This window comes from Parus major, chromosome 2, assembly GCF_001522545.3.
Source record: "Parus major isolate Abel chromosome 2, Parus_major1.1, whole genome shotgun sequence".
Taxonomy (NCBI): domain Eukaryota; kingdom Metazoa; phylum Chordata; class Aves; order Passeriformes; family Paridae; genus Parus; species Parus major.
In genome coordinates, this window is record NC_031769.1 from 100,212,323 (window position 1) to 100,228,153 (window position 15,831).

The following is a 15,831-nucleotide window of genomic DNA, read 5'->3' on the forward strand; positions in this document are numbered from 1 at the left end:
TTGTTGTGTTTTATTGGACAAAGTAATAAGCGTCTGAGTTGATTAACTCATGGTTGGTTGGTGGGGTTTTTTATGCATTAGACACAGCCTTCGTATTTAAAATGTATGTGTTGAATTAAAACAGCAGATAAGTTAATTTATAATGTGGAAATAGCAGATGTATGCCCTTTTATTTCCTTTGTTTTTTTGCAATTTATATTGATGCTTTCTGCTGGGTGAATTTTTTTCTTTTCTTTTTGCTTGAGAGAGACCTCATTTAATATTTTACTTTACAGCAGTGGCTGGACTGATAAACAGTAAAAAGACTCCAGCACTGTTGCACTTGGCACAAAATTTCTACTGCTTCCTGATGAAGCTTACAACTACATAAGGGAATAAAATATAAGCAGATTACCTTTATCTGTCGTCATGGTTTTGAAGGTATTGAAACTTGATAGGAATTTCTGTACCTCATCAACCACCTAGAGGTTAGAAGAGCCATCATTTGTTATTACAGGGGAATGAATGTAGATAGTTCTACTGACATGATTGGGAAGGATAAACATAAAATTCTTTTTGCTTTTTAAAACTTTTTTTTTTAAGTTTCAGTACAAATTAGAATGAAAGAACAGTTAGAGGGAAAAGTTCTTTTTTGGCATGATACATTTCTTTGGGAATTTTATATTTGGGAGTTGCATATATGCAGTGTAGTGTTGTAATTAATTTTAAACCGTACAGGACTCAGAAGTTTCTTAAGCATATTAATTGTCAATAACTTTCTGTTAATTGTACACATATGCATTTTGTATTGAAATAGTAAAAGAATTGTGTACTATTTTTTTAGAGGTCTCTTGGGTAACATAGAATAATTTCTAAGAGTCCAATTATCTTTGTTAGCTGGGAATTGGATTCAGTTTATTGGAAGATCAGTGTCATTTTCTACACCTGTGTTGTGTCATGACAAGGAAATGGGAAATTTGGTTCTCTGCAAAAGTGGCCAAGCCTTTTCAATACAAATTTTGTTTTCAATATTTTTCACAGTTTTCAGTAGAATGAAGAGTAGATGCAAAAACCCTCTGCTTAGCTGACACAGAATGGTGAGTTGTGCAGGCGTCTCTAATTAGTGTGTGTCTCATTATCATTAGATTATGTGCAAAATGGCCTCCATGGTTGGAAAGGACATCACAGAAAGACTTGTGCTTCCCAGGTTCTGCGAGATGTGCTGTGACTGCAGGATGTTTCATGTTCGTAAGGTATGAATTAGGAGCATCTGGTCTAGATTATCTCTGAAAAACGTGTCATGTGCTTGGAACTTGCATGTGACTAAGAAACTTCCCTGGTAGATCTCATTTGTGACATGTGTAAATGAAAACTGTGGGGGTTTTTGTAGTTTGCATTTCCACAGGTTTTAATATTGACACTGATATTGTTTTCCAGAATCGCTACCTTTATTACTAGAAACAAAGAAAGAATCTGCTTGTCCTTATGCTATAGATAGCTGCAGTGTAATTGGGCATACATCCTTACAGTTGTGTTGGTAGCCAGGATAACATGAACCAGCTGTGGCTGATACAGCATCAGCCACCTGAGCTCATACCTCTGTGCATAGATGGAATTAAAGATGCTCATATTCACTGAGGTAAACCAGTATTCCATCATGATGTTTAAGTGTAGAGGCTGTGCCTTGATCTCATCCTGCCAGTGAATAGCTTATTTCCCTTGATAGCTGCATGTGTTCTTTAATTTGACGGCACTTCAAATACATTTTATCCTTTTTTCTTTTCATTTAAGTTCTGGCATTTTTCTATGATTAAATTTGAAGAAAAAGACTAATTTGAAGACAAAGAAAATTATTTATTTTTTAAAAACCGTGGAAAGTGATGGAATGGGAAAGTAGCTCATAATTAGTTTACACCAAAACACAATTTTCTGATTTTAAAAGTAATTTTTTCTCCCTTGGATTTTGCTGTATTAAAACTGTGGTCTTAGTCTTTATTTCTTGCATTCTGTCTGCAAGGTATGTGCAGCCAATTTTGGAGATATCTGCAGTGTGGTTGGACAGCAAGCCACCGAAGAAATGCTGGTAAGCCATTTCTTAAAGGGTTTTTCTTCAGAATACAATTCAGGAGTGGAGCCAGACAAGCTACAGAAGAAGGGCAGTTCATGAGAGCTTGCAGATACAGGGGGAGCACGGCTGGGGGGATAAAGTGCTGGAAGTGGTGAGGCCTATGTATTGATTCAATCTCTCCAAGTCAATTTTCCTGCCTCAAACATCTGGGAAAGGAGGGAAAGAGATAGAAAGGTAAAGGAAATAAGTGAATCTCAGAAATAACAAATGAAATAGAAGGAGAGACAAATTTCAAAATGGAAAAGCAGGGAGCTGGATGGAGTAGTGAGAAGAGGATCCTTCAATGGATCAGTAGGATCAGTAGGAACTGTGCCCACATTCCCATGGTAGGTCTGGGGAGCCTAGTGGATGTTGATAATTGGGAGACGTGATAAGGCTAGGGAGCAGAAATCAGCTTGTCAGTCTCTGGGATCTGTCTTCAAGCTTTCTCCTCTTGGGAATGGGGACAGTGAGCTTATTGAGGGCCAGCAGAGTCTGATGAATCAATGCTCTGAAGCAGTGAGAGAATTACATGAGTGGAGTATAAATGCAGGCATGACTTCAGCCAGAGGCTCTGCTGCTTTTTGCAGTTGTGGTGTTGGGACAGGTAGGCCTATTGTGTCTCTCAGGCCATTTCTTATGCTCTTAAAGCATTTGTTGCATTTTTCTCTAGGTATTGAGTGATTGAAGTCATTTGGTAGTGAAGTTTAGTTGTGTGGACTTATATCCCATATGCTTCCTGATTTGGGATGTAAATTGATTTTTCTCACACAACTGCCTTTTTAGCGATTAGCATAATGAATTTGGATTAAAACTTTGTAGAGGGTGCAGTTAGACTACTATGAAATAAAAAAGTGATGATTATTTCATTTGAAAGCAATAATGTGTGGCAGGACAGCTGGGGTTCTCTTTCTATAACAGAAAATGCCATTTTCTGGTCTTCTGTGATTATTGTTAGGAAAAAGGAGGGGTGTAAAAAGCTGAATGATAAGACTTCATTTTCAAACCTAAAAGCTTTTTTTAAATTAGAGGCAAAGTCCAGAAAACTTGGCTCCAGAGAGCAGGAGCAGTTGAACATCAGTAACTGTGAACAAGGCTGTAGCAACAGCCATTGGATTAATCATATTTTGCCACTGCGCCTGTTGCAAGCCAAGGCAGCCCTGCATGTCTGTGCCTCACCTTGACTGTCCACCCTTACCATTATTCTTTCCAAAAAGTCCAAACACCTGAGCACCTTCAAAATGCTTCAATTTTATTAGTAAAATCACTGCTCTGTTCAAATATGTTTTCTCTTGAGCAAATGCAGTCTTTCTCTCATCCCCATGTTCCTCTTTCCAGTTCATGTCCTGCATTGTAGGATAGAGGGTGGCAGAGGCTGATAAATCTAACAGGGAGAAGTGTAGGTACAAAAGGGAGGTTTTTCTTTCTGAAGATGCTGTTCCTTTGCATTTCAGTAAGAATCTTAAAAAAAATATGAAGTGATCTCTGATAGGTAAAATGTTAACCATAGAATCAAAAAATGTTCAGGTTTGGAAGGGACCTTAAAGATCATCTAATTCTAACCTCCCCTGTCATGGGCAGGGACGCTTTCCACTAGATCAGGTTATTCAAGGCCTTATCCACCTGGTCTTGAACAGTTAGAGGCTTGGGGCATCCACAGTCTACCTGGGCAATGTGTTGTAGTGCCTCACCACCCTTGTAAAGAATTGCTTCCTAGTAATGCATCAGTATTATTTTTCTTGTCCTTGCTTTAAAAGAATGGTGTAGACATGAGGTCTTGTCTTATAATGGGTTTGTTGGTCTTGAAGGTATTTTTGAAGTTGGGCTTTTTGGGGACTTTTTTTGGCTATAAATCAGGTTTAAGAGTTAGTATTTTCTTGCTATTCTTCAGACAGGTAAATTTTCCTTATCTGTATCCATAAGTAATATGAAGGTAGCAGATGAGAAGCGTGGTGCTACTGAATGTGTGTTTTGTGTTGCAAATGTTAAACTGTGCACCTGAGTATAAAGGTGGACAACCAGCTGAAGAAAATGAATGTGAGAACTTGTTTTGAAACAACCACTGCCTATTCAGACTTGCAAACTCACTGGCTATATTCCCAACAGCTGCCGAGGTTTTTCCAGCTCTGCTCTGATAATGTGTGGGGAGTTAGGAAAGCCTGTGCTGAGTGCTTCATGGCAGTTTCTTGTGCAACATCACAGGAAGTCCGGAGGACAAAATTGTCAACCCTTTTTATTAATTTGATTAGCGATCCTTCACGATGGGTAAGATTTGCTTTTTGTTTTTTTGAATAGCTGTCCTATTTGAAGGATTTTACTGCAGTACTCCATGTAGGAGTATTGTGGGTGTGGATAATCTAACCTGTTTCATGCACCTGAAGCAAAATTGTTCTTAGACTGGTTAGTTCATTGATGGGTGTAGAGAGTCCCTCACATTTTCACTGCAGCACGTAAGAAAAACTCTGTCAGTGGAGTAGCTTTTTCTAGCTACAGAATTGCCTGTGACTTAACATTGCTGAGATTCATTAGCAAAACTGGAAAACTGATATACCTGTACTTCTTTCAGTTCCCTAAGACCATGTAATTTTTAGGGGGGGGGTGCTGGAGTTTTTGGTTAGTTTGTTGATTGGGAGGTTGATTGGTTTGGAGTTTTGTGGCTGTTTTGGATGTTGGTGGTGGGGAGTTTTTTATTAATTAATTTTTTTATTGTTTCTTAGGTGATGGGTTTTTGGTTTTGTTTTTTATTTGGGGGGCTTGGGTGGCATTTTTTTGTTGTTGTTTGGGGGGTTGGCTTGGTTTTTTGTTTGTTTGGAGGGTTTTTTTTTTTATTTGGTGTCTTGAAGATTTACTCTTAAATCTTAAATTTGTTACTGAGCAGACTACTTCCAAGAGCCAAGGATCATCTGCACAGAAGCATGAGCTCGTGGATCTTGGAAAATCCAAGTTGTAGCCCAGCAGAATTAATCAAATAACAAAAACTAAGAGAATTGTTGAGGAGAATGAATAGTAGGAGAAAGAAGGAGCAAATTCACAGCATAGCCAAATAGAAAAGGGAAAGAAATATAATGCTTATCAGTCAGATTTCTGAAAGTGAAATGTCTATTTACATTTTTTTTTCCTTTCAAGTTGTTAAAATTCTGAGCTGAGCTCTCAAATTTACCTGCTTCTATTATCTAAACAGATTCTTCCTGCTTTGGTTGTGGGGAATAATCCTTTCAGTTTAGTTACCTGTGATTTAATTGGTTTCACCCTGCTTTTTCATTTTCTTTAACATTTTTTTTTTAACTTGGCAATCTGTGTACATCTGCCTGATTCTTTCCAGATAAGAGCCTCTGCTTTTGGTTTCCTTAGTAGGCTTATGACGCTTTCAATTCCTAATAGCAGGCATTTTAGGTTTTATAGGACAGCAAGAATTATATATATCATTTTGTTTTTTTACCTTGGACCTTTTCCACTAGGTTCGTCAAGCAGCTTTTCAGTCTCTGGGGCCTTTCATATCAACTTTTGCTAATCCATCCAGCAGTGGCCAGTACTTTAAAGAAGAAGATGGTAAAAACCCAGAAGATTGTGGTTCTGCACAGGAAAACAGGTAAATTTGCTAAACCTACAAGTTATTTTTTCCTCCTTGTTCTTCTTTTGCATGAACTACATGTTAGAAAAACTTAACTTTCTTGGATAAACTGAGTATTTGGTAAATGGAAAGATCTGGATCTTCTCATTTTCACAGACTAGAATTAGGATATATTCTGTGGTGGGATGACTGACTTGATAGACAAGGGAGAGCAGTGTATACTGTGTACCTGGATTTTGGGAAGGCTTTTGACATGGTCTCTTGTAAGACCCTTGTGGAGAAGCTGCTGAAGTTTGGGTCAGATGAGGACATGGTGAGGTGGGCTGAGGACTGCCTGCCTGCCTGGCTGGGCCCACGGGCACTGGTCAGCAGTGCGTAGTTGAAGGTTGCTAACTGATTGTGTGTGAGAAGGATCAGTATTGGCTCCAGTGCTGTTTAACATCCTCTTCAGTGATCTGAATGGTGGAGCAGGGTGTCACTTCAGCAGGTCTGCTGATGACATAAAGCTGGGAGGAGTGTCTGCTTCACCCTCAGGGTAATGCTGCCATCCAGAGGGAGGCCTGGACACACCGGAGACAGTGCAGTGAAGGGCCACAGAATGACAGACTGAGGGAGCTGGGACTTCAGCCTGGGGAAGAGAGGGCAGGCTGGGAGGGGTCTTACCAATGTTTATAAATACCTGAGGGGAGAGTGAAAAGAGGATGAAGCTGGACTCCTTTTCTTTGATGCCCAGTGACAGGACCAGAGTCACAACCCCAAACACAGGAGGTGCTCCTGAACATCAAAACCCACTTTTTTTTTTTTTTTTTTACTGTGAGGATGACTAAGCACTGGCAAATGTTGTCAATGAATGCTGTGGAGTATCCATCCTCTGAAATACTCAAGACCTGTCTGGACAGGTCCTGGGCAGCTGGTTGTGGTTGTCCCTACTTGTACAATGAGGTTGGCCCAGGTCCCTTCCAACTTTGACCCCTCTGTGATTCTATGGTTTCTGTTTTGTTATGCTGTAAGTAAATTTACTTTGACAAATAACAAGTTGATAGCATATATGTGAATTTTCAAGAGTATAATAAGTCTATTTTGTTTTTTTTTTAATGTCCATTTTCTTTGACACTCAACAGTGAACAAGTCAGGACTGCAGAAGATGTCACAACAGATGAAGAGCACAACAGGACAGAGGATCTGTCTTCACATAGTGATGATAGTGATGATTTTGCCAGAAAACTTGAAAATGTCATAGAAGATCAAAATACAGCATCAAATAACTCCAAGAGGGAAAGTGATTTCCAGACTGAATCATCCTTCCATTGCACTTTGCCTTCAGAATCTTGTGGGGAAATGGCAGATGAGAATGAGCAAAGTTCTCATTGCTGTACAACAGATCTGCAGGAGGCTGAGCTGAATTCACAGGAAACCTCTCTTTCAGAGCAGGAATTATACAACTCTTTCCATTTCTGGAGGACTCCACTTCCTGAAATAGATATTGACTTTGAGCTTCAGCAGACTTCTGATATAAAACTCGATAGAGAAATTCAGGAACTCACTATGCCAGTGTCTCCAAGCATTCCTATGGCAACAAGGAAAGAATTAGAAGAAATGATAGAAAATTTGGAACCCCATATAGATGATCCAGATGTTAAAGGTATGGTAAAGATACTGAAGCATTTTTAGTGTTTGAAGATATGCATATGTTTGCTTCAGTAGTTTGGGCTTTAACCTCTTAGTTGCTTTAAAAGTAAGAAGTACTGTTTTCTCCTGGTCCTCAAAGAGATTGAGGAAAGTTGATAGGGAGCTAAAAGGGAATTTGCATTTGTGCAAAGCTATTTAAAAGGAGTATAATTCCTTTTATGAACTGAATGAATGTGCAGTTAGCAGAATAAAGTTGTGACTGCTTGTTTTGACATTATAATCAAATAGATAGTTCAAAGGCATATGCTGTTGATAAGCAAGTTTATTTCTAATTAGCATACATGCAAAATAAGGCAGATTAAGAGGTTGTTTTTTTTTTAATTATCAGTGTGAATAATGGTTTTCTTTTTACACATTATCCATTTGATTTTGGATTAAATAGTCTCCATTTTTTTCCTGCAAGGGCTTTGTTATTGCAGTCACATGTTGACAGCTTTAATGAGACAAGTTTGTCGGATCAGGCTGATAATTGATCCAGGATGAGTTCTTGATGTGAGCACACATTCTCCATTTTAAAAGCTGTTGAAGAATGGAGAAGGGTTTCATAAGTTTGCCAAGGTGGTGAAGCAGCACTTCAGAGACACCTCCTGAGCTATAAGTACTTGGCTCTGGAAATAGGTTTTTCTTGGTGTTCATATGCTGAATAAATTCTAAGGCACATGGGGCTCGAGTATCACAGTCAAAAAGTCTGGGGGTACCACTGAGGAAAAAGCCATGTTATTTTGGAGTTAAAGAATCTCTAGGGGGAAAGCATGCCTCTATACCAGAAAATGTAGGAGGAAAAGAAGGGGCAAGTTGGGGAAAAACATTTTAGAATAAACTGACACTGCTTTCAACTAATTTTTATTGTTACTAGGTTGATAAGCTAATAACTTTTCTTAAATCCATTTTGTACTTTTGTTTAATCACTTGTGAAGTCAGCAGATAAAACTTTGCTTTAGGAGTGCTTTGGGTACTAAGGAAAGAGGTAAGAAAAAATTTCACCCTTGCTAATGACTTCAGTGTTCATATAACCCATCTCTGAAGCCAACTGCAGAAGCTTGCCCTGCTGTTTAGGTTTACTTTGTAAAACTGTTCTGTCTATAATTAGAGAACATATCTTAACACATAAATTTCAGTGGTTTATGTAAGTAGACAGTTTATGTAAGCATGTAGTTGTACATCCAGAATCATCCTGTGTTATGAATTTGTTTATCATGTGTGTTCATGTCTTGTTTCAGAGCAGGTTTTTGGAATTCTGTTTGTTTGTTTGTTTGTAGTTCTCTTGACTGGGTGTCAGGAGTATTTCTGTGGAGTTGTTGACCAATATTTGCGCATTTTCAGTAGAAGAAAACTGTTACTAAGTTGTCAATACCATAGGTTCTCCTAGTCTGACTTGGTCAAGGCTGTGTAGTGAAGCCCCATAAAACACTCCTCCTAAGTCTTCTACTCTTCTTCCTCTTGCCTGTGCTCTCATTATTCAGTCTAAATACTTCAGAATCTGGAATTTAACAACATGCCTGTTTCGATTTAGTAACATTGCAATTTTAATTTTGCACAAAGTGCAAGTAATATTAATTTTGCATGCTTGTCTCAAACGCTGTGGCACACATAGAAGTGGTAGAAATCCAGACTTTAGTCTCTGAATAGCTGACTTAATGCCTGTGTGTTGAATCTTACACTTCCTAAGTTGTGACAAAAGGTAGGCTTGCTTTGGGGATAATCCAGAAGATCAGAGCCCTGACTGTCTCTTTTCTCATGACAATATAATCTAAAACCGTTGTTGCAAACTGATGGTATAAATATTCAGTCAAAAGCTTACCTTAATTTGTTTTCATAGAAATTTTATGAAACTACCTAATTTTGCAGATAATTTTGTCTCTGGTATACATGGCTTACAAATGTATGCCAAACAGCCCTGGTCCCAAATGGCCCCTTGGGTCTTTCCCTGCCTTCACTTCCTTCTCTGCAAAGCTGGCCGTTATGTTTTTGAGTCTTGTACTGTGAGTAGGCTTTGCTTTGACAGCAATGACTGAGCAAGCTAGGAGGGTTTTTTTCCTCTCTTTATTTCTTTTTAAATCCCTGTGATCTTTTTCTTGCACTTATTTTCTTCATTGGCTTGCTGTCACCTAAGTCCTGGACTCCTGCTTCCATGCTGTGCTCCTGTCTTTATTGCTGCATTCCCAGCCAAGGGATGGGAGTGGAAGATGCTGTGGTTCTCTGTGGTGGGTAAGTGGAGGCTTGCCATACTGGAGAGCTTCCATGGGTACACATCTTCTGGCTTCTGTAGCAAATTGGCCAGGCATCCTGAAGGCAAGCAAGTGATGGAGTGTGGTTTGGGAGTGAGACTGCGGTGTATGATGTTTTGCATGTGTCAGGAAGATTAAGTTGTTCAGATGACCTTGTCTCTGGCTGTGCCTTGACTCTCCATGCTTGACTGTGCAAATTCAGCAGCCTTCTTTTGACATAGGTTTTTTTATTTTGGGGTTTTTTTTAAGTGTTTTATAAATTTGAGAAGAAGAAAATTAATTACTGTTGCGTGGAACCATAATGGCACAGAGCTTTTGAAGTTTCTTAAGATCACACTGAATTTTTATTATTTCACTCTGCAGAATATCTAGTGATGGTAATAAGGTGCTGTTCTTCCCTGTTCAATCAGAAGAGGTTGATGATTTCTATTTTGCTAGTTGTTTCAGAGCCAGTCCCTGACAACTGAGGCAGATGTGGAGATTTGGTGCTGAAGTTCAGCAGGCAGTGTTTTTTTTCTGAGTCGGAGAAATATGATTTTGTTGGGGTTTTCTTGGTGTTTTTTTTTTTAATTGCTGTTCCTTCCTCCCACCCCCACCCTCTGCTTTGCACTGTATGTTCATCCCTAGCAGCTACTGTACGTTTTTACTCCTATCCCCTCCCCTCCACATGTATTCCTCTCCTTTTTCCTTTTTTTTATTTTCATCTCTTTCTATCTGGGGTTGGCATTCCTCTACTTCATGTCTCACTTTACCCTTCTCTGTTGTGTGAGTTGCTTCTCCCCTCACCTGCTTGCATCACTATAGCAGAAGTATTGAGAAAGAATAACTCAGTTTTTATCTGAGGCATACCTGAGTGTGCCATGCCAATGGGAAGAGTCAAAGGAAAGGCATCACCAGGTTGTGCAGCCTGGAGTATGGCATGTTCAGTGCATATCCTCATCTTCCAGATGTCTTGGATGCCAAACAGTTAAGGGATTACTGTTTACACACACACTGGTCATGATTATGTGGTTTTGGTTTGGTGGTTTTGTGTTGGGGTTTTTTTTGGGGGGAGGGTGGGTGATACTGGTTTGTTTGGGGTTTTCTGCAGTGCACCTCAGTAGAGCAGTTTCTGTTTCAAGCCTTAGATCTTCGCTTTAAGCATGGAGACTGGTGAGATCTCCAGCAAAAACCAAAGACAATTTTTTTAATGGTAATCAGTAACCATCATAGAATATTTTTTCCCCAATCTTATCTCAAAAAAGGATGAACTGCTTCACCTGAATCTCACTCTCTACCTTGGGGCTTTCCTTCTAGAACTAGCTTATTGCTAGTGATAAATCTGAGTAATAGGTGATTGAGCAGTCAGCAGCCAAGATAAAGAGAGCCTGTTGTCTCACAAGCGAACTGCTGGCTAGCAGAGCTACACAGGCTGTACAGAGTTAAGCACTGGTATTGTAATCCCTGTTAAAAGGACCTTTCCAATCCACTGGCCAGACATCTGGAAGATGTCAAACTGGGAGATGGGAACCTGCACGTTCCTGTGAAATATGCCAGCTTTTTAAAAATTATCACAAGGTCTTTTTTCAGGTCACATTTTTCCAGTTCCCTGAGGCTGCTGCTGTCTTTACTTCCTTCAGAGTTTGCTTTTCTTTCCTAAGATGTTTTTTATTTATTTATTTTTCTTTCCACAGACACTTTCTTCAACTGGCTCTATCTTACATTCTGCATAGAAAGGGCTAAATCATGTAATGTCAGCTTTCCTTAATATTATTTGGGGGAATAGAGGAAGCCTGACTTTCAGGCTACTGAGGGAGGCTAACTGTGGCTTAAGCCGGTTATAAGTTGCTTTGCTAAAAGGAGACCTAATAGGGACACACCAGCTCAGATGTGGGGGTCAATTGATCCCATTCCCTTATAAGAACTATGTTTATAAGTTAGGCTACTGACACTGCCTGCAATAAAAGTCTAAAATATGTTGTTAATGGAACAGGTGAGGAGTAAGTGGAGAAGAAAATCTCATGTTTCAGTTACTTCATCTCTGTACCCATTATTGCAGCCCATAGCTTTTGCCTCTGAGTAAGAAGTGAGGGCAAGGAAGGCAGATCCTTTAGGAAAAAGAAAGAAAGGAAAATCAAAACAAACCATCAATGTCTTCTAGCAAAACATCAGGAGAAGCAGAAAACAATAATAAGGTTTATTGAAAGGCCAGAAACTGCTGAACAATCAGGAAATTCAGTATGACCAGATAAAATATGGTCTAGAATTTACTGATTGCACCAGTTATTTTAGGATGCAGGTACAGTAGCCAAGGCTAAATACTTTCTTGTTTAAAAATACATCTAACCTCAAGCAGAAGTTGAAGAAAGAGTTAATTAATGGTCTGAGATCCGGTGAACATTGACTTTATCTGGGCAATGCGCAGTTCTGTGCTATGTGCAGAACTGACCTTTACACTCCGATTTTTACTGGTGGTAGTTGTGAAAACTGGTTAGCCAGCATATTCCCTTCTTGAAGCATTTCTCTGTCATTCATGAAAGGGGGGAGCCTTATCCTTTATTTGAGTTTGAAATTATTTTCTGGAAACTGTCTCATGCCAGTAGGAAATCTCTTCACGAGAGATGATGAGCAGCAGCAATGCTTATGCTTAGCTCTTGTTTTAGCTAGGACCTTAAGATGTTTATGGACTGCAGGTCATTCACCTTCCAGTGAATGGCAACACAAAGTTCAGTCATGAATAAGCACTGAAAGAAGAAAGAAGGCACTTGCCAGTCAGTGAAATCCTTGGGAGTTTGGCTTCACCTGCCCTTCATCCCCACATCTTGAGGTTATAGAATTGACAAGAAGCTGAGGAAATGCACATTTTTGTCATATTTCTTCTAGGGCAAGCAGAGGAAATCAGGATAGGTGTTGTCTCCATCCTGTAAAGCCCCTAAGCAAGGGTGGTCCAGAAGTGTGCAGGCTGACAATGGGGCTTGGGTGGCGAATATGACTTGGAAAATTCCGGATTACTGCTGTAGATACTTCTGTTACTAGAAGTAATCTTCAGAGCTCTGTGTGGATTTTCCAGAAAATGGATAAACAAGCAGTATGTGTTTACCTAGTCAGTGTAAGCTTTCTTGACTTTTAAGTGAAGGTGAGAGGAATGTACATTTTTCATGAAGTTGACCTTCCTGAAAGGTCTTCAAGAAAAACATCTCCTTAATGTGCAGCAGAATATAATAATTTTTCATTTCCTTGTTTGATTTCTCTAAATGAAAATGGTTTGGAAATAAACCAGGCATTTCTTGCCCTAGTATAGCCACCTATTTTGCTTGGTTTTGGGGGTGATTTATTTAACATTTAAGTTTTGGGGAAATTTGTTAACCTTGATCTTTTTAATTCTTATGGGTCTTAAAGTACATAAGTTTATTGTGAAATAATACTTGAAGAGTATGGCTGTAGCAGTCTCTTATTAATCTTAAAAATTGTAAAATTCCTTATTTTTATATATTTATATGTAAATTATAATATATATATTTAAATTCTATTTTTCACATGTTTTATAGTACAAGTATTAGTATAATCTTGGTTGTACTTTTATGTTTTTAACAGTGTGTTTTTCCTGTTTCTTGTTGATTAATACAGTTATACAGCAAGAATATCTTCGGGTTATTTTATCAGAAATTGGACACAGAGTTAGCATTGCATATTGTAAAGAATTGTCTTTCTTCCTGCTCATCAGACTCTACTAAGAAACCAGTGAACCCACAGTGTGTTTTCCAGTTTTTTGCTAGATTTTGCTAAGGCTTCTAATCTAATATTTTGCTGAATTAACAATTTTTTGTTTCTTGCAACAGTTGTATTTCGTATCTGTTTCTTCTATCTACAGATGAGTCCAACTTTCTTTGTTTAGTTCTTGTTAACAACCATATTCAAAAAGCTAGAGGGAGAAATGCAGAATTCTGTAGTTTAGTATGGCAATATGGGATTAAAATCAAGCATATGGTTTGTTGTGTAATTTCACAGTGAACATTTAAAAAACCTTGGAAAAGACAAAATCTATGAGGAACAGATCTTCCGGATGGCTGGGTTAATTTAATAAGTGAGGAGATGATTCCTCCTTGCCTTCTTGGAAAGAAGTGGAGGAGGAGAGTAACAGGGTATATTAATCTGCACTGAATTCTGTCACTTGCAGCTGAGATTGCCTGTGATACCTGATCTCAGGTCAGGCTATATCCAAGGAGCATTGCTCAACAAAGCTTTTTCTAATTGGCAGTAAACAGAGGGATGGAAAGCAGAGCAGCCTCAGAACTGCTGGATCTTTTCCAAAAGAGTGGATAGCAGAGTATGAAGTGCTAATGCCTTCTTTAGATGAATAAGAGATCAGACAGTACAACCTTCTTATTTGTTTGGAGGATCCAAGGAGGCTGAAGTATTGCATCTGGCATCTTTCTATATAGACCTTGCTTTAGAGTTGCTATTAAAATGCAAGAATTTAATGAACATATATAGAGGGAGAATCAACCTTCTAGAACTGAAATCCTTTGTGTATTACTAAACCTTTTCTCAATCTTTATTTGAATTACTTTGTCCCTCTTTCTTTTAGTCCCACCTCCCACAAATGGCCCAGTCTGTAAGTTAATGTTAGTGGGCTGTTATGCCCCCGAAAAAACTACTTGCACCATTAATATTTACTAAAATTGTTAAAAAGAACTGATCCTGCCATAACAGCAGTCTCCTTATTCCTCTTGGGTTATGGGGTTCATTTGTTTATTTTAGCTTTAGGGACAAATTGCACTGGACTGTGGTTTGGTTGAGTACCGTAGGAAAAGAGTGAGGTATTAATTTAGCACTTAATTGATCCTTAGTTTGGGATTTACCAAGAGCTAGTGATCTTAAGTTGTTTCCTCTCCTGTAGTCCCTCTGCCATCTTTCAGTTAGTCACTGTGTAAAAGTTGATCTGTGGACTTGCTAAAAGTTTTATTGCAGTTTAGTCTCTCATGTATTTCTCTTTCATGTACTGCAGCACAAGTGGAGGTGTTGTCTGCTGCACTCAGAGCATCCAGTTTGGATCCTCAGGAAGAGACAATGGCCAGTGTTGGCAAGGGAGCAGATTCACAGACTGAACTAACCATCAGCGACCAACAAAGTTTTAAACCTATACTGGGTGATATTGTGCCTTTAATTGGTGACACTGTTGAGGTAAGAAGAGAGTTTTGTACTTCATTTTTTTCCCATTAGGATTTTCAGTAAAAGAGCTGTAATTTGCATTCATGTGAGGATTGCAGCCAAATGCTTTCTACTTTTGGCTGGTGTGGCGCTCCCTTTTGTTGGATGCTATTGAAGTGATAGCTACTAAAATAAAAATTGTGCGGGGTGCCTTTGTTTTTGCTAGTTCTGTGCTTGTCCCTGTAAATTCTTGAAACTGTTTCTGTTAAAATCTCTGGTGTGACTGTTTGAAGATGTTTTAATGCTACCACATTTCATTCATGTCAAATTGCTCTGTGAGCCCCTGCTGATGAGGGAATCTTCAGTCCCCCTCCCATGAACCTGGAGAATGAGATACTTTGTTCCCTTTGCTCCCTGTTGAAATGATTTATTGTGTCTTACTGATCTGTGTCAGAGAAGTTCCGGACCTGCAGTTGTGATGTTGTGTGGACTGCTGAAAGATAAAAGTTATTCTAGCAGTCAGTATCATCTTGAAGGTTTTGCACTTTCAGCCCCTCTCCCCGTTCCCTGCCTCACTGTAGTTCTGGCGTTTGTTATTCTTTTCTGTTCTTTGCTGTGTCACGCCAAACCCACTACATTCACTGCATATAGAGCCACAAACTCAGGTGGTATTAAATGCTGTTGTTGTTGCAGAAAGCAATGGTTCCAAAATAGGCTCCATAAAAACAGAGTAAGTGATTTGTTGAATCATACTACTGAAATTGTGTTTTCCAGATGAAATTTTGACAAACATCATTGAAATGTCTAGGAGTTAGTATCAGTTCAGTGCAAACATTTTCATCCTTCTTTAATTAGAGCAGTGTTTCTTGATGACATTTAATTAACTTTTTCTCTAAGATGTTGGACTACCATCTAGATCAAAAACAATCATAATTTAACTCTACAAATGTGGTTTGTTTCTGAAACACCACCCCGTCCCTAGTTACTTTATGTCAGGCTCAATATGCTTTTTTGATTATAGGATCTCTTCTTTCTAATGCTAACCTAAAATGACAGTGTACATTTATCCTCCATTCTTAAGAATTTTGGTGGGTGGTGTTTGTTCAGAGGGACCTGTTCTGCATTTC

The 15,831-nt window shown here is 38.8% G+C and overlaps 1 protein-coding gene across 6 annotated transcripts in view; it reads left to right on the forward strand.

Moving 5' to 3' along the window:
• The window catches only part of PPP4R1 (protein phosphatase 4 regulatory subunit 1), a 64,495-nt gene that overhangs the window by 37,442 nt on the left and 11,222 nt on the right, over positions 1-15,831 (forward strand). For all 6 annotated transcript variants that reach the window (XM_015618570.2, XM_015618567.3, XM_015618566.3 and 3 more), the window contains 6 exons: positions 1,125-1,232; positions 1,997-2,062; positions 4,193-4,351; positions 5,545-5,675; positions 6,779-7,299; positions 14,562-14,737. In XM_015618570.2, coding sequence (XP_015474056.1) covers positions 1,125-1,232; positions 1,997-2,062; positions 4,193-4,351; positions 5,545-5,675; positions 6,779-7,299; positions 14,562-14,737 — 1,161 coding nt within the window. The remainder of the gene's footprint in view (positions 1-1,124; positions 1,233-1,996; positions 2,063-4,192; positions 4,352-5,544; positions 5,676-6,778; positions 7,300-14,561; positions 14,738-15,831) is intronic.